Raw genomic sequence first — 26,583 nt, forward strand, 5'->3', positions numbered from 1 at the left:
CCCCTATATACACATGTTTTCTGGAAAAGAGCCCATTACGGGGATTATAAAGGACTCCAGACTATAAAAACCTTTGATTTCCTTACAGTGGTCGGCCAATGCGATCAGTGGACCAACAGTCATCCTTGGACACGAACTTGGACACAATCTCAACTTCCCACATGGTAAAATGATTAGTTTTAATAAATAAAACAGTCAGGAAGAAAAGACGCGTTTTTGCCAGAAGATTGTCACCAAAGTGACATGAAACTGCCATAGCAGAATAAAAAGGTGTCATGTCTTCCTGACTAACATCGCTCTACTTATGTATCAAGCACAGTAAAAACCTTTTTTTTTACTATTGGGTGCTGCGACCGCAGTCGCAAGCGACCCAAAGGCTCCTCTTTCGATAGCTATCTACCCGAAAGTAGGGTAGGGCGCCACTCTTTCTCCCTGGATTGCTCCACTTACCCTCGATGCTTCTCTTAATTGCTGAGCATCAAGCAGATAGGCATCAAGTACCCTTTTGGGAATCTTTAGTATGACCCGGCTGAGGGTTGAACCCACTGCACTAGGATCGCTCGAATACCTTACTATTGGGTGCTAATGGAGCTTGAAAAGTGGACCTTGTCAGATGTGAATGTTTGGTAAATCCCCTGACATAATATTTTACTCTGACAAAAGGCAAAAATAATTAAAACAAACAACGACAAATTGAAACTCTTACTAATTTCCACCCTGGAAATTGTACAAAATAACCAAAAAACACATCTTGAAAATTAGTAAGTTTGGGACCCTGCCAGATATTCTCAGAGTCTAAGAAAGATGACCCTGATTAGCTACACGTTATACTAGGCTAAAATAAGTTTGCCGATTTAAAATACCAAATTGCTAGACAATTCTATTAAGTTCTATTTCTCAAGCCAGTGTTCACGAGGACCTTTTTAAGCAGTGTGTTGGTATTTTTACCACGCTTTTTGCATTTGTTGTCTACGTCCCCGTAACAAATTTCACTATAACACTATAACACTCCTTGACTATAACACTCCTCCTGTTTAACTTCTTTCCACAGATTCGGATCAATGCAAATGTTTGACACCAAGAGGATGTTTCATGGGTGGATCAAAGTAAGTCCAAATATTGACATTTTATTACATTACCTTACAGTTCAACAAGGATATGTAACTGATTTTGACCTGCTTTTAACCAAGTTTCTTGTTTTAACTAGCTCTTTTCACAGATTTTCCGTAGAGACATGTGTCCAGATTTGAAGAGTAGTCTACGCCATGTTGTTTTCCGATTTACCTTAAAGCCGGTCTCCACTTGCGCGCGCTTCAATCGCACTTTTTCGAGCAATGCTTCCACGCTATTGGTCAAAAGAAAAATGAAGCAATTCCATTGGCGCGATCTGACGTAACGGTTGAAAAAGTTGAAATGTGTTCAACTTTTTTTTCGAGTGCGCGCTACATGTTTATTACGTAATCTTTTTTCCAGCCAAAAAGTGCGATTTCAGCGTGCGCAAGTGGAGACCGGCCTTTAGGTTTCCGAACGTTCGCATTTCAAAACATTCGAATCGCGCTGTCGATTACCAAAAATTACTAGACTAGTCAGCTTTAAAACTGTTTGTACTTCCTTTCAAACACCCCTGTCTCACAGCCATGGTGGAACTTTTTTCCTCAGTGGGGATAAAAATTCCTATCGGGGATAAAAATTCTATTGTTCCAAGGTTAAAAAATCCAGTGGGGATGGTTTTGGAGTGCAATCTTTAAACATGAACTTTCGAATGGGGACGAAATTAAAGTCAATTTCCCAGTGGGCTGAAATTACAGGGGTTTTTCCCATAGATTTATAAAGCCCGAAGGGCTAGATGTCGGGCTTTAAGCCATCGCAGACACAAAAAAAGTGAATATCGGACAAAATATTGTTGCTATTGTTTTCGAAAACCCGCGAAGCTTCTGATTGGTCAATCGCTGAAATTCTATTGTAATATCACGTGACTTTGGTAGGATTTCCTACTTAACCACGGCACACTTTTTAACAAAAGCTTTACATCTAGCCCTTCTGGCTTCATAATACTGCGCATGCGTAATTTTTAACCGGTAGTGGATATTTAACGGCTAGAACCAAGTCAAATAATCCGGGAGGGGTGGACTCACTATTTCGGTCGGGGTTGTGGACGGCCAAATCCATTTTTTTGATTAGACGGGAATGTGACGTTCTTTAGTGACGTATTTGTCGCTTATTGGGTCACTACTAGTTAGGGTCAGGGTTGGACTCGAGAGTCACAACTGAGTGCCCTGGACCCATTTAGAGTCACTTTAGGGTCAATTGGACCCACTGACATAATTGAAAAACTTCGTTTTATTTAAAATTTTTCACTGTCTCTCATGGCTCGAAATAACGGTCGGACATCGGACATTGTCCGACCCAAATAGCTTCATGCCGACCTAAAAATCATTAATTTTAAGCTAAAGCATGCCTGATGGGACATTTTTTCCGACCCACTTGAAATGACAAAGTAGTCAGAAATCAGTGAGGGCGGCCAATAACGGCCCGATTCGCAACCGATCACTTTCCCTGTTTTTTAAACATTTGTTAGATCGAGCCGACCAGGGTTCAGCAATTGTTCATTAAGTCGATTGGCTCAAAAAGAATTTGCTTGTATTGACAATGCTCCTAAAGCTGTAAGTTACATCACATTTAATTCTTTGACTTTTTAAAGCTCGTTCAAATTCGAAGTATTGTTTAATCAAATTTGTTCGAATTTCAATGTGTTCTAAAAGGGTTTCTCTGTTGAAAATAGCATATAACTAAACGTCACCCGCGTGTTTTACGCAAAACAATTCCACTCTATTCCACTTTATCTATCTACCTCTACATCTATCTCTATCTACCTGAAGGTAGGAGAGGGCGCTACTCTTTCTCCCTGGATTGCTCCACTTACCCTTGATCCTTCTCTTAATTGCTAAACAACAAGCAGGGAGGCATCAAATACCATTGTGAGAATCTTTGGTATGACCTGGGGGTTGAACCCACAACCTTGCGCACCGTAGCCGGATGCTCTACCACTGTACTACGGCTGTATTAGACGTATTATAAGCTATTCTACTTTAAAACTTCCAGTAACTCTTTGAATCACTTTTCTTCCCAGACAATGTTACGTCGATGTGGGAACGGTATCAAAGACCCTGGAGAAGAATGCGATTGTGGTACCGAGGAGGTTAGGATATGAAAGTACCACCAATAGGGTTTTTTATAATTTACGTCAGAAACGTCAAAAAAGCCTACACATCGATTCAACTTGATGACTCAAAGTCTTCAAATATTTTCTGTTTGGACCTGCGCATAGTTTTTTGTTTTGCGGGTGAAATTTATGTCAATTAGGAACAGGCAGCTTGCTTGAGGTTTGCTTGAAAATCCCTAACTGGATTTTGCCGAATCTGTCTAAAACCACGTCATAATAGCACATGAATTGATTGTCGCTTCCAAAGTAACACAATTCTGTTTGCCAATTACTGCAGTGCCAATAAATTCGTCGTGCAACGATAGCCTACATGTATAAGTCTTTTAACAAGAACTTTTCAAATTTTGGGACAGAGATGAATAATTGAGACAGGGTGGAGGATTTTTTGTGAGCTTGAGACAGGGCTATGTTTCGTGGAGATATGGATTCGAGACATTGTATCACTGACAAATGCTTTAAGAGATGTACAGAGAGGGGTATTAACAATTTTCCGTCTATTTTTCAGAATTGCAAGAAAAGCAATGATCATTGCTGTGAACCGAAATCGTGCAAATTGAAAGCGCACGTGCAGTGTAGTCATTTCAATTACCCAGGATGCTGTTCGGAAACGTGTTATGTGAGTTATATTTATAAGTTGGTGTATTTTTTCACACTGGCCTTAATATATCCCTGCCATCTTTGATCGATGTTTTTTTTGAAGTGATGCCTGTAAAGAATCCATTGGATAGACTCACTCATTTCCGGCTCCGCTGACAGCCCGATGAATATACGCCAACCTGGCACTCAACGTTGGTACAACGTCCATCTAACGTTATATGAATGTTGAAAAAACGTTGTGTTCCAGCTGGGACTACTCACCTATTTCTCATATTTTTTTTCATGAACTTTAGTATCGTAAGGAGGGTACATTGTGTCGAAATGCTGATGGTAATTGTGACGTAGAAGAATATTGTACTGGTGATTCCCCTGCGGTAAGTCTGATGATTCCCCTGTGATAAGTCTGATGATCCCCTGTGGTAAGTTTGATGATTCCCCTGTGATAAGTCTGATGATCCCCTGTGGTAAGTTTGATGATTCCCCTGTGGTAAGTTTGATAATTTCCCTTGTGGTAAGTTTGATGATTCCCTGTGGTAAGTTTGATGATTCCCCTCTGATAAGTCTGATGATCCCCTGTGGTAAGTTTGATGATTCCCCTGTGATAAGTCTGATGATCCCCTGTGGTAAGTTTGATGATTCTCCTGCGGTAAGTTTGATGATTCCCCTGTGGTAAGTTTGATGATTCCCCTGTGGTAAGTTTGATGATTCCCCTGTGGTAAGTTTGATGATTCCCCTGTGGTAAGTTTGATGATTCCCCTGTGGTAAGTTTGATGATTCCCCTGTGGTAAGTTTGATAATTTCCCTTGTGGTAAGTTTGATGATCCCCTGTGGTAAGTCTGATGATCCCCTGTGGTAAGTTTGATGATTCCCCTGTGATAAGTCTGATCCCCTGTGGTAAGTTTGATGATTCCCCTGTGATAAGTCTGATGATCCCCTGTGGTAAGTTTGATGATTCCCCTGTGATAAGTCTGATGATCCCCTGTGGTAAGTTTGATGATTCCCCTGTGGTAAGTTTGATAATTTCCCTTGTGGTAAGTTTGATGATCCCCTGTGGTAATTTTGATGATTCCCCTGTGGTAAGTTTGATGATTCCCCTGTGATAAGTCTGATCCCCTGTGATAAGTTTGATGATTCCCCTGTGATAAGTCTGATGATTCCCTGTGGTAAGTTTGATGATTCCCCTGTGGTAAGTTTGATGATTCCCCTGTGATAAGTCTGATGATTCCCTGTGGTAAGTTTGATGATTCCCCTGTGGTAAGTCTGATCCCCTGTGGTAAGTTTGATGATTTCCCCTGTGGTAAGTTTGATGATTTCCCCTGTGGTAAGTCTGATCCCCTGTGGTAAGTTTGATGATTTCCCCTGTGGTAAGTTTGGTTCCCTTGCGGTAAGTTTGGTTCCCCTGCGGTAAGTTTGATGATTCCCCTGTGGTAAGTTTGATGATTCCCCTGTGGTAAGTTTGATGATTCACGTGTTAAATGTTTAAACTTTATATTTACTTTAGTGTCCGGCCAATCGTTACATGAGAAATGGTATAAAGTGCGAAGAAAGTATCAAGGTAAAAACTAGACTAGTAAACTAGTCTGTTAATTAATGTTTAAACGGGTGTTTGCTAAAATAGGAGCTGCGTAGGAGAACAAGCAAAAGTTGGTGAGAGGCTTCCGCCTTGCCGCCGAAAAAATTTCTTCCTGCGCTTACCTAACTCCTACACTAACTTTTTCTACGTGACCGTTCCAGCCCGACTGGCGTGCCAGTCTAGGTAAAAACTAGTCTAGACATAATAGAAATAAAGCAAAACGTAATGGAGGGAACTAAATCCCGCAACAATAATTTCACTATCATATAACGCCTATACTACTGTATTAAAAAGAATCTGAAAAAGACAACAGTCATATATGGAAAGTGAGAGGTAGTCCTAGGACTAAACTCCATTTAAAGAAATTTACGACTGAAGGAACATGATTATAAAAAGATAAGATCATAAGAAGATCGGGTTAGAAGCCCAGCGTGTGCTTAACTGGAAAAACTCTATAATAATTACACACATTACAAACGACTCCAGTCTAGGTAAAAACTATCCTATATTTATTCACTTTAAGTGTACACTTTAGGTATGCGCTCTTGGTCCCATACGGTAACTACTATAAGCCCATTGATATCTTACATAAAACACTAGGTAGAGCTACTCTATATTTCCCAAGCAACGGCAGGTGAAACAAAGTAATCTGCCATCTTTGCTGAAAGTAGGTCACAGTAGGTCACAGTTCGGTACCGGAAATTTGTTCAACCAAGCAAAAGAACCTGAATGGTCAGAGCGAAAGATAGGGATTGATCGATCAAATTGCCGGTATGGAACTATGGTCTACTTATCAAGATGACGGACTTTGAAGCAGTCTTTCAATTGTTTTCACGTGGTCGTCGGCCAGCTGGCTAGGCTATGTAATAACGAAGGGGTTTATCTAAAGAACGCATTACTAAAAATAGACAAAAAGAACGACAAATTTCATAAAGAACGGCAAATGTCGCCATCCACAACGCCGACCGCAAGTGACTGCACCATCCGTACAGATTCATTCCTCTTTCTTCATTACGGGAATTAACTACATATAGTTTAAAGAATGAAAAATTACGCATGCGTGTTACAATTTTTTAGAGGGACAGACAAATATTCTACATCCCATATTTTTATTCTAGATGCTTTTCGGAACCAAATCGAGATATGGTGAAACAATCAATCAACTTTCACATCAAGTGATCGGTAGATATTTCAAAATTGAAACAAAAAAATGGGGTGCAGGAAACTGGGCTTGTTTGAGGATGGAAATGTATGGTTGTCATGCCAACAGAGGTCAGATTCAAACTTTTGGTTCACTTAAAGGTTTTGTTTTTACACAAGTGTTTCCGTTTCATATCAGACACATGTTTCATATCAGGACAGTGTCCCCCTATTGTTATATTATGCTGATATAATCATAAACTGTCTTTCTCTTCCTCTTTCTGACCGATCTTGCTCCACATCCGTATATCAAAAAGCTTGTAAATTAGAATTGATGAGTAAGCAAACAATATCACTCTAAATTAATCTCTGTTCGTTCGTTTAGTCAGTTTTTTTATAAGAACTAATCAATTTTAGACAAGGTTCGGTTGTGCTTATAGTTGGACTGAGCAGTGAAAAATGTCTTTTGCTACCTTTTGGGAACCACTCCCAGGGAAATTTATCTATTTACACTGTCATGAGAGTTCCACTTTTAAAACTAGGTAATCCGATACTTTTTCGGCCAAAACTTAGTCAGGCCTAAGTGACTAAACTTTGGCTTTGTGACTAAAATTTGGACCGACTAAAAATTTGGGCCAAATTAAAAGTTTATAATTAAGCTTTCCTTAACCAACTTTTTTAAATACCACACCATTACGTCCGCTACAATTCATTATTTCGACCGCTATTATTTATTATATATTAGTCGGCTCTTAGTGACTAAATTTTGACGAGGTGACTAAAATTAGGGCCGACTAATAATTAAGGTATATAAAATGTATCAAATTTTAAATATCTTCAGCCAATGTACCTACACCAATTTCAACGGTCGATTTATATTATCACAAACGAATGTGCGTCACACCAAAGATCGATACTGATGCAGAGTGTGCAAACATCCCCGATGGAACAAACTTAATATACAAGGAAATGCCGAGTAAGTGTAATAATGTGAAGTACCTTATCGGGAAAAATTTTCGTCACTTGGTCAAAATTTCGTCACTTTTATTCCCCGGCGAAGTTTTCCCCGATAAGGTAATAAAAGAACAATTAAAAGAAATACTGCACCGAAAATGAGAAAAGACAATGACCCTCTACGGCAATTAAGTTTGAAATTAGCCGTAGATACTGGGTCTGTATACAGACAACTCTCAGAATGGAACATTCTTATCTTGTTCTTACCATGTTCTAATTTTCTTTCGTGTAATCTTCCCTGGCTAAACGTTCTTATAATCTTGGCTCTAATAATTATTTCCGGTGTTTTGAAAAAGAAGGATGAAGGACAAGCGGAGACGTCCGGGGAAATGAGTGCTTCCTACTGTTTGGTTAGAAATCTATGGAAGAAGCTAAACGTTTTTTTAAAAGAACAAAGTATAATATGAGAACATAAGGCTTCGATGGCCAAAAAGTTAAGAACATCCCAAGACTTCAGAAGTTGTGAATGTTCTTATAAAAAAACAACGTGTAGCCTTTGTATTGATCCCGACCGGGATATCGTGTTTTTCAGGCTTTATTTACAAATAAACACCAGGGTACTGTCTGGCGTTAATAAGTAAGCATCGAAAAGTCGATAATACAAGAGGAATAAGGCCACATACCAAATATTTGCTCCAAGTTTTAGTTACAACTAGCACTTCCGGCGTCGTCCGAGACGACTCTTTTTCAAATTTTTAATAATAAAGAATGAAGCCGCAATTCTGCTCGCCCGAACTTTTATTTCTTAAAGACGTTGAAATATCCAATTTTAGATTTCGATTGTGACCACAAGCGAATGTTGTTCGACTATAACGCAGATGGATCATTGATTCATCATTGTAGTGGAAAACGAATTTGTCTCGATCAAAATGGCTTTTTGCAAGTATCTTCTCAATGTGGTATCGAAGAATCCAAGTTTGAAAGAACAGAGGTAAAACTGTACTTACAGTTGACGCTCTCTAATTCGATTTTCAAGGGGAATTCAAATTTCATCGAATACGGTAGCGTATCGAATAGTAGGAAGTCTCTCCAATTCGATAAATACAAAGCAAATATCGGATTATAGGGCTGAGAAAGTAAAGTATAGACGAGACTCGAGTTTGAGGCTAACATCTTCTTACCGTCTAAATCTGTCCCTGCAGACGCCATTTTTACAGTCGAAGGCCTGTTTTTGTTTTAAATTTCGTTTTGGAAAATTTTAATTCGAACGTTCGAGCGAAAAAAAATTGCGAATTCAAAATCAACCATAAAGGCCTTTTTACACACCAGAAATCAAATTAGAGAGAAAAATCTTCAAGGGACTTAAAATTTTCATCAATAATGGGAGCTTATCGAAATATAGAATATCGAATAGTAGAGCGCCGTTTATGAGAGTTTAGGGGAGCTTATTGAAATTAGAGAGCGTCAGCTTCATTTTAAAATTATGTTTTGTTAAGTTACGTTAATTCAAAATTTTTTTGAAGCGAGCGTTCGATAAGCCTAAAAGGCCGCTCTCCACTTGCGCGCGCTGTGATTGCACCTTTTGGCTTCAATCCTTTTTTCTTGGAAAAAAGATTACGTCATAAAAATGTAGCGCGCACCTGAAAAAAAAGTTGAACACATTTCAACTATTTCAACCGTTACGTCAGATCGCGCCAATGGAGTTGCTTCATTTTTCTTTTGACCAATAGCGTGGAAGCCTTGCACGCTTTGCGATCGCAGTGTGGACAAGCGAACGTTTTCTTCCATAATGGTGGGAATTGCGTAACTTAAAACGTAATATGGAAAAACTCTAGAAATGAATAAGGTATCTGGTCTTTTTTTGGTTATTAATTCCGTAAAAAAATAAAATAACTGAAATAAAATACAATATTACATACTGAATATCACCAATTTTTATTTCGACCTCAACCAACAGGCATTGTCGGTCAAACAGAACGGTAAATGTTGGCTCGCTGAAAGAAAATGGCCGTTCCCGAATAAAAGAATCACACTCTCCGACATGTGTGAGGATAAGACGAATTCCATAACTGTTCATCAATTTTATGAAACTGGTACGTAAATATCTCTTTATAGTATAAACTCTCGCTTATTTGAACTTCTATTACCTTGTCGGCCTTAATTTTTGTCGGCCTCAATTATTTGTCCGCCCTAATTTTAGTCACCTTGTCACAATTTAGTCAATAAGGGCTGACTAATAATTAAGACCGACTAAAAATTTGGGCCATTTCTAAATTTACAGGCAGATGGAAAATAGGAGACAGCTTAAAATACTGAAAAATAAGGAAAGCTTAATTATAAACTTTTAATTTGACCCAAGTTTTTAGTCGGCCTTAATTTTAGTCGGCCAAATTTTTTAGTCGGCCCTAATTTTAGTCACCAAGCAAAACTTTAGTCACTTAGGGCCGACTAAGTTTTGGACGATACGGTATTCGAATCATTTATGAATTTTAACTAATTCTCAGTTTCCACTTTAAGAATAAACACTTTTAAAATACTTTCTATAATTCGAATCACTCTGTAATTCGAACAAATAAGATTTCTATTGAGAGTCTACTGTATTGCGGTAATTTTACATGGATATTATTAGTTACACGATCTTCTAGAGGTGGGATACGGGATATATAGGGTCAGTAAAAACCGTATCGCTTAGTATTCACGATACGTAGTAGATACGGTATATATCCTACATCCACGTGATGTCTTTTGACCAATGAAATCGCTAGATTTCTTACTGATGCGGGATATTTAAGACGATATCACATAGCTTAGTCGGTAGAACACTATTGTCATAGTATAACACGAAAGTCGTAAGTTCGAATTTCAATTCAGTCCCCAGTTTAATAGTTCGCTATCAAACTGAGGTCAGTGCGCAGATAAACTCCTTGGTACCGTAAGTTGGTTTAATGTCGACATCCATCTTCTAATTTCGACACCCTTCTTTAAAGATAGGAATGATAGCAGGGTCCGAATCGCTGATGGGAATTATTTTTGTTTGCTTAGCAAAGTATGCAAACAGAGTGGAAAAATTATTTTGTCTATCATTGGGTCCCAACCTTCCTATCATCCCTATCTTTAATGAAGGGTGTCGAAATTAGAAGAGGTATGTCGACATTAGACCAACTTTGGTACTTTACATGGATAACCCAGCCAAGTCTAGGACTTTGAGATCACGCCCAGATCACGGTCCACGCCCAGCCGGCTCACCTATCTATAATGGAGAATATGTTTTTAAATAAAAGGTTGTTCTTTTCTTGAAGAGTTACAAGTGCAAAATTTACTTTGAAAAAACTACTTTGTCAGTTTTTCTTCGGTCGCTCGCTGTGTAAGCAAAAATGATGATAGTAGATACGTTAAATAATTCCTTTAACAACTGTGAAATAATTTATTTCTCGATTTTGGGTTTTCCCTCTTAAATTGCAAGATACCACAATGGTTTTTGCATTGGAAACTATCTTATTCATGATATAACTGGAAAATAGTTTACTTTCTCGATTTCGGGTTTTCCCTTTTAGATTGCATAATGCCACAATGGTTTTTGAATGGGAAACTACCTGACTCAGCATTTAACTGGAAAATAATTTACTTTCTCGATTTCGGGTTTTCCCTTTTAGATTGCAAAATGCCACAAGGATTTATGAATGGGAAATTACCTGACTCAGCATTTTCCGCAAGTTCTTTTGCTGTTGGCGATGAACCGTTCAAAGCAAGAATTGGCAATGCTGGGAAATGGTGTCCACACAAAGCAGGTACTATTCACTAGACTAGTCTGTAAATTAATCATGTCAGAGGGCGGGAACATAAAGGCGGTAGGCGTTTGCTAAAATAGAAGCTGCAAATTGTGTCCAAAGAAAGCAGGTACTGTTTACTAGTCTAGCAAACTAGTCTGTTTGTTAATTAATCATGTCAGAGGGCGGGAACATAAAGGCGATGGGTTCTAGTTATAATATGAACTGCGTAGAAGAACGAGCAAAAGTTGGTGAGAGGCTGCTGATTAACAGCTTTCAGCCCTTGCCGCCGACAAAATTTCTTCTTACGCTTACCTAACTCCTACGCTCACTTTTCCTGCGCGTGATAGCGTTCTAGCCCGACTGGCGTGCCAGTCTAACTGTTCACGCTTTTTTATAATAACAACCAAAGATTTGAAGTGTTCTTAACTTTTTGAGTTTTAAGTCTAAAAATTTTCTTAAAACAGCATTTGACTTTCCAGGTCTAGCGCAAATAGAAAAGGGGATGGAGTCTCTCGTTGCCGGCTCCGCCGAGAGTCACCAGCTGAAAATACAGTTAACTCCCAGTTGTTCGAACCTGCACTCATTCGAATAATTCGGTTATTCGAAGTGAGTTGGTGTTCCTCTTGAATCTGCTTACCCAACTCAGGCAAAAAAACTCTCAGTTATTCGAACTCTCAGTTATTTGAAGCTATTTATATCCCCCTTGGAGCCAATTATATTCGAATTTTTCTTATTGAGAGGCCGTCGAGTGAGAACATTGATTTTCTGCGATTAAAATACTTCTTCAAATAATCAAGTTGCAACTTCCATGGCTATTTACACTCTTCAAGCTATTTTTTCAAAAGCTCTATTCCTGTTTGGTTCAGAAAACCACAATGCCTCAATTACAAAGGTCCATTTGATCAGGGTTAAGTTGAATAACATGTCTTTTTCAGTTTTTTTTAATAAGAACAAATTATATAAGAAGACTTTGATGGCTAAAATGTTAAGAACCAGATAAGAACATTGTTAGGCTTGAAATTCAAAAAGTTAAGAACATCTGAAGGCTTCAATAATTTTGGATGTTCTTATAAAAAAATGTGTATTAAGTTTTAAGTGAATTCTTATCCCTCCTGTATCTACTATATTTTGTCATAGGTATTGGCGGATGGTTGAAAATCGATTTAGGTAAACAAGTTAAAATTACAGCGATTGGAATTAGTTCTGGATCATATTGGAATTGGGTTACAGGCTACCATCTTTATTCATCAGATGATGGTAAACATTGGACACCGTTCAAAGACTTAAGCGATCAAAATTCAAATGTAAGTGATATGAGTAATATACTAGACGATGCTATCGACCGTTAGAGGGGTCAGTAAACACGGGCAAATATTAGGTCGGTTTAAAAAGTGGCGGTATTAGAGTTTGGAACAAACACTGTAAACACCTCCGCCACTGCTCACTCCGCCCCGGGCTAACAAACATTTTCAAATTAATCACCCTTTTTTAGTGATCTTGTGTAGACGATAGGATTCCCAGCTGGCACACAACGTTGTTTCAACGTTTATCTAACGTTCACGACGTCCATATAACGTTAGATGAACGTTGAAATAACGTTGTGTAGACGATAGGATTGTCTAGTAATATACTAGAGTAGCTACTTCTGACTGAACTTTGCTTTTTGATGATTTTGATGACGCTGAGCCCAGTGAAGAAGACTAAAGGATATCGCCATCTTGTAATTTTTTCACTTTCGTTTTCAAAAAATTATAAAACGACAAAACAACGGAATAATTCCTAAACCCCATCAAAATTTATGAAACTATAATAAAAACAATACCTCCCACATTTGAAAAAAAAGGTCAATCGATCATGGTTTTCTGTTTGTTTTTCTTCAAAAAGTGACTAGATCTAGTGCTATGGATTTGCTGCCACCTCAAATTACACCGGGCCACTTATTAGCGCCATCCAGTCTATCAAAAAGCTATGTTGCCCCCGGGCTATGTGAGTAATAACTCAGATAATCTGTTAAAGGGATAGAAAAAGTGGGAATTATATGCGCAAAGATTCGAGAAGTATTTGCGTGCCGGAAATTAACAGCCGTATGATTGAGCACGAGAAAAAACAGCGACAGTAGAGTTTGAACAAACGGGCAATGCCATTTTGGTAAAATAATGGTTTGTGCGGTGAATTCGTATAGTCTGACACTGTCAAACCCTGCCGGCTGTAAATTCTTTTTAGTGAAAAAACCTGTGAGAATTTTCTTCAGCTTTCACTATAGCACTAGTCTTAGTAGACTAAAACGTCATTAAACACATTTAAACATTTAAAAGAATACCCTTATTAAGAAGAACACGAGAGGTATTATTTATTCATTTGTTTATATACCACAAAACCTCGAACTTCAGTGCTTCAGTGCTTCAGTGATCGCCGAGTCGAGAGTATGAAGCGGCGTAAAACCAATATAGCCTAACGATTATATCAGTGGAATTTTTCACCCCTTATCAATAAATAAGTCAAATTAAAGTAAGCTTAGATTGTATCTAATTAAAAAGTATTAATCACGGGGGGTACACATAGACAAATAGAGGGTGTGGTTACTTGCCGCCCTTAGCGTTGCCTTTTTAGGCAATCGAAACAGATCATAAATTCAAATTCCAGCCTCTTAAGGGTTCTGAAGGAACTATGAAAAAGGAGAAAATATCAAATTTTGCCTTACTTAGCCACTAAATTTCTGAAAAATTCTGCTCAAAGTTCTCTAGTTCCCAAATTTTAAGATTTTTCCAAAAACTTTGACCCCAAATTTTCCAATTTTTCCAAAAACTTTGACCCCAAATTTTCCAATTTTTCAAAAGTCGGGCGGCTGTCGCCCATCATTCAACCTTGTACCAATAGACCTTTTCATAAATTACGTCGCGAACATCACCTACCGAGGCAAGTCTTGTCGGTGACGTAGTTTATGAAAAGGTCTATCCTGAATGTTTATAAAATGACCGTTCATTCATCTCGTAACCAGGTCAACAATAGCATGTGCTTCAATGGAGTATGTCAAAAAACGTTGAACCACCAATGCCAATCTCTATGGAACGTTGATACCAAAAGCGCACCAAATGAATGCTGGGATAAGCTTAATACAGAAGCTAAAGGCTTTGGAACGTGTTCGCCAACAGCTAATACATCTTGTACGACAGAGAATGTCAAATGTGGACAGATACAATGTCAATCACCTGATGATAGACCGTATTATATTGACTATGGAACGCAATATAAGAAAATTGATAGCTCGTCTCATACATGCAGGTAATTCTACACGCTGTCCCAGTGATCCGGTGACGTTTTGAAATTAAGAATTAAGCGAGAAATTGACAGCTCGGCTCATAAGTGCAGGTAATTTCACACCCCTGTCTAAGTGATGATGACATTTTGGAAATTCACCGGGTGGCTATGAAAAGAAAATTTCTTCGGGTCGTATTTTGAGATTTTAAGAACTCACTGGGATGAGAACTTTTTTTTAACTCAATTTTCACCGGGTTAGGGTAAAAGTTCACTTTTCTGGAATTCATTAAGCTTACTCAATTTTAATTGGGTTGACCTAATCAATACGATTATTGACGGTGGTAAGACCATAAATTTCCCAGTTTTGTTGGCGTAGGAATTTTTATTAATTTCAACAGGGGCTTTGTATTTATTTTCACCGGGTTTCCGCCGGGGAGGATCTAACCGGCTCACTGATGCATGGAGTAACTGTTGATTATTTTAACCTGTATCCAGGTAATAATTGGCTCTACCAGAAAATGTCCGTACATGGGAGGTGCTGGAGGATATAGTGTCCGGAGTTTAGTGAAAAATCTACAAAATTTGCCTTGTCCGGGGGGTAAACTTGCTCTGTTTGAGGGTAACTTTGCTCTGTTTAAGGGTCAACTGATCAACTGATACTTGTCCGGGGGGTTACACCTGCTGTCTGGGGGTAAATTTCCAAAAAATGTTATATCTTCCGCCCCCATATTCAATTCTTTTCTGGAAGAGCCCATTTCACCAATATGATACAGCCCAAGATTAGAGAAGAATCTCCTATATAAGATTTGAAGTCACTTTTCTTATATAAATAGCGCACGGCCGCTGCTCGATTTTGGAACAAACGCTTGCTTGAAAGTAACATCCACCGCCAGAGTTAGAAAGATTTAAAACAAAACATAAGTGATGGATTCAATCTGTCGTCATCCGAAACACGGCTCGATTTTTCACTTTTATTTCTTGGGAAAGGTTGAAGATTTTCCTCTTGCCTTCGGCTTGAAAATCAATGAACTACAGTCACTTCAATATACACGTTTGTTTTTATAAGAACATCTAAAATTTTTGAAGTCTTAGGATGTTCTTTAGTTAGAATCCTAAAAATGTTCTTAACATGTTCTTATTTTCAGCTTTTTTTAAGTATTTTTCTCCTTTTTCTTAAGAAATCGGCCGTTTTCGAGTCTGCAAAGCCTTATGTTCTTAACTTGTTCTTAACATTTTTACCATCGAAGTTCTTAATAGTTTGTTCTTATAAAAAAAACGTGTAACACAAGACCATTTTTTCTTAGTGCTGCGTCAATAACAGACAGTGAACAAGTTGGACTTGGAATGGTTCAAGATGGCACCAAATGCGGTGAAAACAAGGTATGGTATATATTAATTCAATACCTTATGTCTCTTACGAAAACACCTTAAATTAAGCCAGAACCGGCAACTTTTTAAAAGTGTTGCCATAGTTCGTCCCCCCTTTTCTTAAGAGGAATGACACCTTCTGAAAAAATGAAGAAGGCGGGGGGGGGTGGAGGGGTCAGAAATTTTCATGAAAAAAGGGGTAGCAAGAAAGGGGGAACAGTTTAAGAAGGGGGGCTTACATAATATATTGTAGATTATTTTCAAGCACTGTTATGAAATTTGGTCTTCATGAAAGTAAGTTTTCTGTTAGAGTAGTCTGAGTCAAAAAGAAGATTATTTCGCTTTCTCTCTCTAAAGATATTTCACATATATTTGTTACTTATTTTTTTCCAAAAAATCCTTGGGGATAGACATTTTTAAAGGTTGAGAGATGCCAAGAGGGGGAGGATCAATCCCCTTCCCGCTTGCTTTAGCTTGAATTTCTTGTAGTAGTTTGCCACTACTTCTGGTAAAAGCAAGGGTGTTTCCGTAAAAACATTATGCAACGAATTCATGAATATTTACTAACTTGTATAAAACAATTATCAATCGGGAAGAAAGTTTCTCACGTTTATCGCTTCGTAGTACATTCTGTGCGCATTGTCTGTTTGATAAAAAAATTCCCGTACGGAGACCTCTGCGATGAAGTATGATTTATGAATAGTAACACTTCTCAACAACACCCCATTACAACGCGTCGGTGACAACAGACCCTCTACGGCAATGAATTTTGAAATTAGCCGTAAATACTGGGTTTGTGTACAGACAAGGAAGAAAGTAGCTCACAAGCGAATTCAATTTCAGCATTCAGCCCGTAACATGTTTTTAGACGCTAGTTTAAGGTTTTATTTACCGCATTCTAGATTTTCACCAGCCTTCAAAATAATTTGTGCGTTTAAATAACGCCAAAAACTACAGATAAAGAATAAGGAGGTGGAGCTATAATTCTGTGCCGATGGGAGCAAATATGTTCGATTTTAACCCCCTAGTATGCCTTAAAATAGCCTTATTCAAATTGTACGGCACGTGATATGAAAAATCTCTCTTTAGGCGAGTGGACCATGGACTCACTGCCCTCGCCTCGCGTCTTGGGCTTAAGCCAACAAATCCTACCAAAGTTGTGCGGCCTTGAGCGGCTCGCCTGGTTTTTACGCAAATGACAGATTGAAACTAAAATTTACCGCTAAATTTCGAAAAAAATATCAATCGTAAACAAAGGAATTGCTAGATTCAATCTGTCGTCAAAAAATACGGCGCATTTTTCAAGGCTTCACTTTTTCTTGCCTGAGAAAGGTTAGATATTTTACTCTAGCCCTTCGGGCTTTAAACTCAATGGTCATGACCCTGTGATTACTCGATATTCAACTTAACTTCCATTTCAGTTTTGTATGAACCAACAATGTAAAACAGCCAAAGATCATGGAATCAAAGAATGTTTTATAGTTGATGGTAAAGAATGTAATGGGAAAGGGGTATGTTCACTGACCTACAGTCAACTCTCTGTAATTCGAACTAAACATTGGTCCCTTTAAGTTGAACAGTTGGTTCGTGCAGTGTTTACATTTTACTACTTTTATGCCCCTTTAAAGGGTAAGTCTTCGAATTGTCTCTACTTAACAATAGGCAAAGTGCTATTTTTCCTTAGTAGCTGTGTTAGCTGCTTTACCATAAAACTTTACCTCTTTTTAACGTATTCTAGGTTTGCAGAAATGGTGGTGTCTGTCAATGTGAAGGTCTTCTTAATCCATTGACTGGTTGTAAAACAGGTAAAGAAAATTAATTATTCGTAATCACATACTCCCCTGTATCAGTGATTGGTTAATTTAAATGCTGGTGTAAATAGATTGGCAAGCGTCTTCTTTCCTTGGACACAGGAGCTCGGGGAATAGTGCTTATATAAAGAGTTCTTATAAAAAATAGAAATTACTGTGGGAGGGTAGTTTGGAAAAGCAGTATTCAGCGACGTAAGTAGTTTGCGACCGCTGTCGAGGGCGACCCGAAGGCTCCCTTTTCGTATAGCTGTCTACCCGAAGGTAGGGGAGGGTGCCACCATTTCCCTGGATTTCTCCACATTCAGCAACGTAGTGAGCCCATTGCAAGCGTAAGCTGTAGCGAAATACAACGACTAGGTTTACTAGTCGATTTTTTCTGGAAGAGCCCATTGCAATGTCTTCCACTGACCCAACAATTGATTGATTGAAAGAAACCTATTGAGTGATTTTACGTCACTTACAACCAATCAGATATTGGGTCTGTAATGTAATGTCAGACATTGCAATGGTGCATATCATGTTTTGCCCACTTTTTACCCACTCTAACAATTAGAAATGGTAAGGTAGAAAGTTGACCGTCTAAACTAAAGCTTAGGCTATTTTTAAACCAATTGGTAAACACCGACTTTCTGCCCACTCTTATTCATAATAAACCACAGCGTCGTTTATTTTCTTCATTTCCTCCGATAGTTTACTTACTTTACTTTTTGCCATAGTCTATTCTCCCATCGATGGTGGTTTCAGCCAATGGAATGAATGGACCACGTGCACAAAAGGATGTGGCGGAGGAACACAGTCTCGGTACCGGCATTGTGATCAACCAACACCGAAACATGGCGGCAAAAGCTGTGGTGGTGATTTATTAGAATCAAGAAATTGCAATACTGATGCTTGTCCTCGTATGTAAAAATTTGATGGTTTATGCACAGTTTATGATCTCGAATTTAATTTTCAAGGACAATCCCATTTCTATTTTATTGAATATTGGAGCATACCACATTAAGGTTATATATATATATAAAATTTACTGGAACGATAACTAACATTCAATCTTAATGTTTTGTTAAGTTACGTAACTCCCACCATTATGGAAACAAACGTTCGAATCTGTGGCAAGGCGGTCCGTTACGCAAATCGAGCGTCTACTTCATTAATGGTTGAATTTACGTAATTTCAACAAAAAATGAAAAAGAGTTGAATGTCTCTCTTTTCCGATTGACACTTATAGAACAAGACACCCCCTTCGCACAGACCCACTGGGAACCCTTTCCACTCGAAAAAGTTGTCAGAAATATTTTCCCAGGTGGAAATTATCCTCCAATTTTTGTCCCCACTGAAAATAATCAAATAAACCAATCGTCACTGCAAAACATCATGCTATTTTTCACATCCCCACTGAATTTCCTGACTTGAAAACAAAAGAATTGAAATCCCTAGCCATAAAAAATAGGGGAATATCAATTCCCATTGAGTTTCAGTCCGTATTTTTTACCCCTCACTGTATGAAAAAATTCTAACAGGTCTGTGAGAAGGGGGTGTAAGAAATTTATTTTTTAAATTTTTAGTTGGTCGATCATGCCTTGCTATCCAACTCATTCTACAGAAAGAGGAGCGTCCACTGTACGATGGGATATATCAAATAAAACCGATTGAAAGCCAACATTCGTTCCCAGTCTACTGTGATATGACGTCAGATGGTGGAGGCTGGACTCTACTCGTTTCATCACACATGAACAATTGGACAGAAGCTAATGTTGTTTTGCGGAATCCGCAGACCCCATCTTTGAGTCATGATTATTCAATATTGAAACGCGGAGATGCAATTAAAAGAAATTATTTGATTTCAGAACCCAATTTCGAATACAAGATTGAAGCACACACCAGAGGTATAATAAAAAAAGATAACACCTCTATGTAACTGTAGGTCTGGAATTTTTCGTTGACTACAGTTCACGGCGATCTGTAATCGGATTTATCGGATTAAAAAATGCTCCATTTTGGTTGTGAAAAAAAAATTAATGAAGTTTAACGATAGGATTTTTCCTTTATCCGATACAGAACAATGAAACGGATATCCAGTGAAAATATCAGAGCTCTACTCCTTCCTGATCGGGAATTCTTCCAATTCTGATTTTGAGGGAGCTTACGCGGGATATGGCGGGATTTAGAGGGATCTAAAATCAAACATTTCCAGAATGTGTTCAAATTCTACACATAAGGGTTTTATTATTCTTTTAGGAAACTGAACAGCACTTATTACAAAAATTGACTTTCGAATTCCCCGATTTTTAAACATTACTCTAAAGGTCGGAGTGGTTGAAGCTCTCTAATTCGATTTTCAAGGGGAGCTGGATGGGGAATAAGGGAGCGTGTCGAATGGTAGAGCGGCGTTTATGAGAGTTTTTTGCTGATTGTGGCTTTCAATATTATCGAATAATGGAGCGTATCGAATAGAAGATAACGTCGAATTAGAGAGTGTCAATTGTATTTAAAAAAATCCCGTGGAATCCCAACCCCTTACCCAACTGTAGTTTTTCTCAGGTTATAATTTTTTATTTCTACCCCCGATTGCTGAAAATGTCCTACCGGATTTGTGAGAAGGAGGTGCTGTATTGCGAAATAACGTATATTTTCAGGACATTGGGGTGGTATATGGCGTGCACCTAACTCGTATTCCATAAGCTCATCAAACAGTTACCAAACTGACGTCACTTTGTTAAAGAAATTCAATGATTGGCAATACCAGTCTCGCGGCCTACAAGAACGCTTACCATACCTCAATAAACAGCGATTAACGACAAGTTTCGGAGAATGGGGAAGCATCACAGGTAATATGTTCTTCTAATAGGCCATTTCACAGTCGCAAAGCGTAGTGGGTAATCAGGAATATTGCGCGCCAATGACGACTTACTAATTGGTCCAAAGTTTTGAAAAACTTTAAAGATAATTGCGTCTATCCAACGGGAAACCGTTTTCAGGGCGCGCGACCAGTCCTGATTACCAATGATCCATTTCGACTGTGAAATGGCATATGCTCTAAGGAAAAACGTTTCTAATAAATAGAGCTTGCTGAATACACCTATCAACACTATATCGGCGCGGTTGGCTATTGCGGGGAATGGTAATGAATTTGCTCTCGGCGCACATGATTTCTAGGCTGCCTCTGTCCAATACACTCTTCTCGAGATGCATGAATTTATTGTTGTCCTCGTTTTCAAACAGATTTCATTGCTATGAAATTATACATTTAAACCAATTTAAATTCCCAAAAGGAAAACATCAACTCTAAAACAAAATTACTTGAAATTCAAAACGTCTCATGAGGTGTAAACAACACAATTATCATTGTGAATATATGTAATTTTATAGCAATGAAATCTGTTTGAAAACGAGGACAACAATAAATTTATGCATCTCGAGAAGAGTGTATTTTCGTCGTTTTTATCGTTGCCAGTCTCCTCAAAAGCTGACAACGTCGCTAAGGTTTGATAGGTATATTCAGTAAATCCCTTTTCTAGGGAAGGCTTTCCTTTTCCAGAAAATACCTCTTTCGCTTTATTTTGATGAAGTCAGGATCCTCTGAGGAAAAAATCTCATTTGGAAGCTGCTCAACACACTCAGAAGATCTTTTGTCAGAAAATGTAGCCTTTCCCAAAATTTCGTACTCTTGTCTCCCGAAAATGACGGGGGGGGGGGGGGGTCCGAATAAGCAGAGGGTAGGAAAATTTTCTAAATTCTAATAAGGGGGGGTTGGAATAAGAGGGGGGTAATTTGAAGACAGAATTTTTTTAAACTGGTATCAATTTCATCAACAAAAAAGAAATTTTAACAAATGAACACGTAAAATAAGAATCAATACTAACAAAAAGGTAAACTTTAACAAGTTTAAGATCTATCTACACTGTAATAAAATATTGAATTATTCGAATTTAATTAAAACGGGGTGGGGGGTCTTAATAAGAGCGGGGGTGGACCTTTTTGTGAGGGTATGCGCTGCTCATCTTCTAACGAACTAAATTCCTATACGAAGTAGTACAGCAATGGTCTTCAAATCAGACTAAGTTAATGACTATAAGCTTGGAGTGTGAACCACAGACTTTTAAAAACCACAGGTAGTCTACGGAGGGCACGAATACGTTAGTGGATACCAGACTAATTGGCTTAATATTGTACCGTACCCATAGCAACAAATCGAACCGATTGGTTGATGAAACTTAAAATTATGATGTAATTGACTAAGATGAACCAATCAAAGCTGAGAAAAAAGCGTTGATTGTTAAGAGAGCTTTTGATTGTTATAGGTATAAGTACGGTATCCGTAAAATTTACCGGCTTAAGACTGCTAGCCAATGGATCCTATTCAAAGAAATCTTTCATTTTTTTTTTAGATAATGAACATGCAGTACTACCAGCCAATTATATCTCTGGTGATCACATGATGGCTATGCCTGAACACGTCTGGTAAGTGATTTAGGTAAACCTCTAGTAAAACTAAACTGCAAAGTTAGAGACTACGACTACTGAGCGCAAGGTTGGTCAAACCCCATACTAGAGGCGTTTATAATACGTGTAATACAGTAGTATAGGCGTTATATGATAATACGATTATTGTTACGGGATTTAGTTTGTATGAACTAAAATTGTTCCCTGCATTACTTTTTGATTTTTGCTACTATGTCTGAATTAGTCAAACCCTAATCGGGTCATGCCAAAGACTTCGTTAAAATGGTACGTCATAGATGGTACTTGCTGTATTTTAGTTTAAGTTACATTAGAGTTGATATTTTACCTCGATATTTTACCTTGATAGCCCCGCATTGTAAGACTCTTGTAGAAGTCTTCTGAGTTTTCACGGGGGTATGGATCAACTAATTATGAGCTGAAAATGAGGAGGGATTTCGAACAAGGAACCCCCGGACGCTGATGCCCGCGCCTTAAACCACAAAACCATCGCTCCTTTGGACCCAGATATCATGCTTGATAGTCTAACTTGATAGGCTGACCGCTCAGATTTTTGATCATCTCGCGACCAGTCTGACATGTTGTTTTCTATTTTATGCAATATTTTCGAAAGGTCTAATTTGAAAATATTTGAATCCCGCTGTTATTGTGCAACATGTTAACAACAGAGTAATACAAGACTGCGGTCAGCTCTTAACTTAGACAAACTCCTATGTGAGAAGCCGAACCCAATCAAATAATTAGATATCAGTGGTTAGGCTTTTTGATAATAACCATCTCTATTTTATAGGTATTGGATGAGAGAAGGCAAATACGCCTATCCTGAATCATGTCTCCAAATCATGCACCGTGGTTTCCAAGAAAAACAAACCTTCAAGAGTGGTCTCTATAAGATTAAAGTGAAAGAAGAAATTGTACAAACTTATTGTGATTTTGATCGTCATGGAGGGGGATGGACTCTAGTCACCAAGGTAAGAAAACTGTGTATCGTCGATTCCCCCCACACCCTTTTTGTAGTAATAATTTGATGATTATAAAGAATGACTTTCGCAGCAAATATAGCGTAAATGTAGAGCATCCAGCTACGGTGTTCAAGGTTGTGGGTTGGGTCCCAAGTCGGGTTATACCAAGGATTTCTAAAACGGTATTTGATGCCTATCCGCTTGATGCTCATAAAGCTAAGATATGGATAGATAGGAGTGACGCCCCTTCCATCTTCGGGTAGGCAGATTTGAATTGCCCCTTCGAAGAAACTGCCATCAAAGGGATCAGAGGGGCGCAAAATTTGTGTTGGAGAGCAGATCTATTCATAATATTAAAAGATAATTACAGTGTAATAACAATCTACTCTCCTACGCTACTGTAGGTGGAGATAATTTGGTGATCTTATCATTTAAATATCCATAGGTTTCATCATCGAATGGTTGGACGAAAGAAAACTCGATTCTGCGCAATAAAGACGATGCATCGAAGGATGATTTCTCCATTTTCAAATACATCGATGAATTGAAATTTAAAGATCCAGCTGAGGTAAATAAAACCTTCCCTAGTCTAAATCTTCCTAGCCCGTACCAAACTCTTCTTCGCACAGACCGACACACGGCAAGTTTTTTCAAAATATAAAAAACGCCCGTGGTTGGGTTGATACAGTCTAAATCTTCCTTGATACCGTGAAATTCTTATGAGTTTCGTGTCCATTGTATTAACAATTGTTTGTATCATGTTTTTGTTAGGGCAAAATTAGTACCCAATCTTAACTACTTGACACTTAAATTGCTCGAAATTCATTACGAGGCTCGGCACTGTTCTCAAATTGTTCTCATTTTTTGGAGATTTTGAGTTCCGTATAAAATTGTTCTTAATAAAAGTGTATTATAACAGCATTGAAAGAAATAATCACTAATGTTTCTGGTCAAAAGATTAGGTCTTTAAGATTGGATTATTACAGAGTGAAGTTTTATATTTTCATGGCCTTCTACATTTTCCTCTATTTTCTTATTTATAAACCTTCTTATACTCAACTGCGCCTTTTTTTATTTCACAGGCAACGTTTGATTACATGGTTGAAGCTGACGGAACCGATACTAATGGTGGCATTTTTTCGTTACCGGCTGATTTTACACTTTTGAATTGCGCGCCAAAAGACAAGAAACCGATTTTGAGAAAAAAGTTCGGTAATTGGGATGAAGGTGTCGAAAATTTTGCGAAAAACCCGATAACTGCTGGATCGAAGAACGGCATTTTTTTGTCGGCAAGTCGTTCAGATGTAAGCTGCTTTGAATTAAAGATATTCTCAATTTCGAACATAACCTCGTTTCCTGTCAGTAGCGTAGACAGCCCCAGGGGTGAAGAACGATCTGCTTAGGAGAGCAGATTTAAACGACAACGTACTTACCTATCAAGCATAATTACTATTTCGTTTAAATCTACTCTTCTAAGAAAATGTTCCTTAACCCCTGTCTCCGCTATTACCTGTGCTTTATCGGATTTTCGATGCTTATTGTTAGCACCCAAACCTCTAAAAATTTGGTCTGCAAAATGTTATGTCTCAAGGAGCCTGTTAGGGAAATAAAGAATGTCAGAACCACTGACCTTTATATACTTTATATATTTTAAACACTGCAATGGCTTCTTTACGGGTACCAATTCAAAAAAAAACTTCGATCAAAAATGGTGGATATAGCTTGGTCCAGAGATATATGAAGGTCAGTGGTCAGAACAGTTGGAATTGATTGAAAAGGATAAGCCTGGATAAAGCAGAAGTTCTAAAAACTAACCCGGCTGACAAACAACGTTGTTTCAACGTTCATCTAACGTTATATGGACGTGGTGAATATTAGAAAAACGTTGGAACGACGTTGTGTGCCAGCTGGGAACTTACTTGCTTTCAGAATACATTTTGCTGCCAGAAGAAGGGAGATGGATTATATATTGGCAGTTAAATTTAATTTTGTTACTCTCTTTTCAGGATTCTTCGGATGTGTTAGGAACCATCGTGTCTTCAGGCAATGGCAAATATCTATCAACACTTGTAAAGCCGAACGTTGTTAAAGTCTGGGTCCGAGAGGGTGGAAGGTTTGTAGATACGCATGTCTTGCATGCACTGCCCTTATACGGACGTGTATTGGTAGATCAAAGTGCTTTTTTACGTAAAAACCTTAAGAGTATTTCTAGATCTAGAGGTAGTTAATCTCTATGAGACTCCTAATAAATAATACAACTTTCTATCCTGGGATTAGGATTAGAGGATGATAGGTATGCGCGGTGAGTTAGACAAAATTTTTCTCAAAAGATCTTTTGAGAAGGATTTATAAAATGTCGGATGGGATGTTAATACAAACTAAAGGTTTGGAGACACGAGAAGTTTTTTTGTATCGGTTCAATGCAATATGCTCCATCCCACCAACACAAGAAAAACAGTGCGTGTCCCATAGTTTTTTTTTTTTCTTTTGTTTCATGAGACAAAAATTGAGGGAAATACCCAAAAGACTTGCTCCATTGTCCCAATGACAAAGGTGAGAGAACACATAAATGTTATTAAAATGATTGTCGATTTCACTTTTATTGGTAGAAAGAAAAATGGGGTGGAGACAGGAGAAAGCCTTTCAGGTTGGTGGGATGGAGCATGTTGCCATTGCACCAACGCGAAAAAAACATCTCGTGCTCCCAAACCTTTAGTTTGTATTAACCCTAATCCCAGGATAGAAACTTGTATCATTTATTAGGAGTCTTGTAGAGATTAACTACAATTATGGTATCCTGAGATCCGAAAGTCCTAAATTTAAGTCTTGTCTCATGCTAAAACTCAGACTTAAAACTCTACTTTCTAACTGTAGTTTAACACGCTAAAAAATCATTTGGTGTTTAAAATTTCGCCGGGAAATCCCCTTTGTCTCAAATGTTTTGTCCATTATTGTACCTTTAAAGATCTAGAAATACTCTTAGGTTTTTACGTAAAAAACACTTCGATTTACCAATACACCTTTTTTATGAGAACATCTAAAAATTTTGAAGCCATTGAGCCTAAAAATGTTCTTAAAATGGTCACCATTTGAAAGTATTTTTGTGCCAAATTCTCTATGAAATCGGGTGGTTTTGAGTCTGTAAAGCCTTGATTATCTTAACTTCTTCTTAATATTTTGGCCATTAAAGCTTTATGTTCTTGAATATAGTTTGTTCTTATAAGAAAACGTAAATCGTTGTAGTTGTTGGTGGATTACAACACACTAGCAATGTGGAGATGAATTTCTCCCAATTCACCGTCTCTGACCAGTCAGTAGACAAGAATTCACTTCCAACTCTACCCAGTCGCAATTGAGTCCTCGGGTTCCACATATGGACCCGTAGCTCGATGGTGTAGAGCCAATACCCGCGAATGGCATGGTTGTGAGTTCGAGTCTCACCGGATCCGTTAGTTTATTCACTTCA

General features: G+C 38.1%; 1 protein-coding gene across 1 annotated transcript in view; it reads left to right on the forward strand.

Moving 5' to 3' along the window:
- The window catches only part of LOC136811961 (uncharacterized), a 76,104-nt gene that overhangs the window by 22,210 nt on the left and 27,311 nt on the right, over positions 1–26,583 (forward strand). Inside the window, exons 14-38 of the mRNA XM_067068564.1 lie at positions 89–164; positions 1,052–1,106; positions 2,579–2,663; positions 3,131–3,199; positions 3,729–3,839; positions 4,114–4,194; positions 5,322–5,375; positions 6,512–6,665; positions 7,375–7,509; positions 8,321–8,478; positions 9,445–9,580; positions 11,141–11,275; positions 12,395–12,561; positions 14,256–14,539; positions 15,820–15,895; positions 17,305–17,394; positions 17,622–17,688; positions 18,411–18,593; positions 19,260–19,580; positions 20,331–20,522; positions 22,083–22,155; positions 22,946–23,126; positions 23,563–23,685; positions 24,200–24,421; positions 25,124–25,230. Of these exons, the coding sequence (XP_066924665.1) occupies positions 89–164; positions 1,052–1,106; positions 2,579–2,663; positions 3,131–3,199; positions 3,729–3,839; positions 4,114–4,194; positions 5,322–5,375; positions 6,512–6,665; positions 7,375–7,509; positions 8,321–8,478; positions 9,445–9,580; positions 11,141–11,275; positions 12,395–12,561; positions 14,256–14,539; positions 15,820–15,895; positions 17,305–17,394; positions 17,622–17,688; positions 18,411–18,593; positions 19,260–19,580; positions 20,331–20,522; positions 22,083–22,155; positions 22,946–23,126; positions 23,563–23,685; positions 24,200–24,421; positions 25,124–25,230 (3,335 nt within the window). The remainder of the gene's footprint in view (positions 1–88; positions 165–1,051; positions 1,107–2,578; positions 2,664–3,130; positions 3,200–3,728; positions 3,840–4,113; positions 4,195–5,321; positions 5,376–6,511; positions 6,666–7,374; positions 7,510–8,320; positions 8,479–9,444; positions 9,581–11,140; positions 11,276–12,394; positions 12,562–14,255; positions 14,540–15,819; positions 15,896–17,304; positions 17,395–17,621; positions 17,689–18,410; positions 18,594–19,259; positions 19,581–20,330; positions 20,523–22,082; positions 22,156–22,945; positions 23,127–23,562; positions 23,686–24,199; positions 24,422–25,123; positions 25,231–26,583) is intronic.

Source organism: Clytia hemisphaerica, unplaced genomic scaffold, assembly GCF_902728285.1.
Source record: "Clytia hemisphaerica strain Z4C2 unplaced genomic scaffold, Clytia hemisphaerica genome assembly, whole genome shotgun sequence".
Taxonomy (NCBI): Eukaryota; Metazoa; Cnidaria; class Hydrozoa; order Leptothecata; family Clytiidae; genus Clytia; species Clytia hemisphaerica.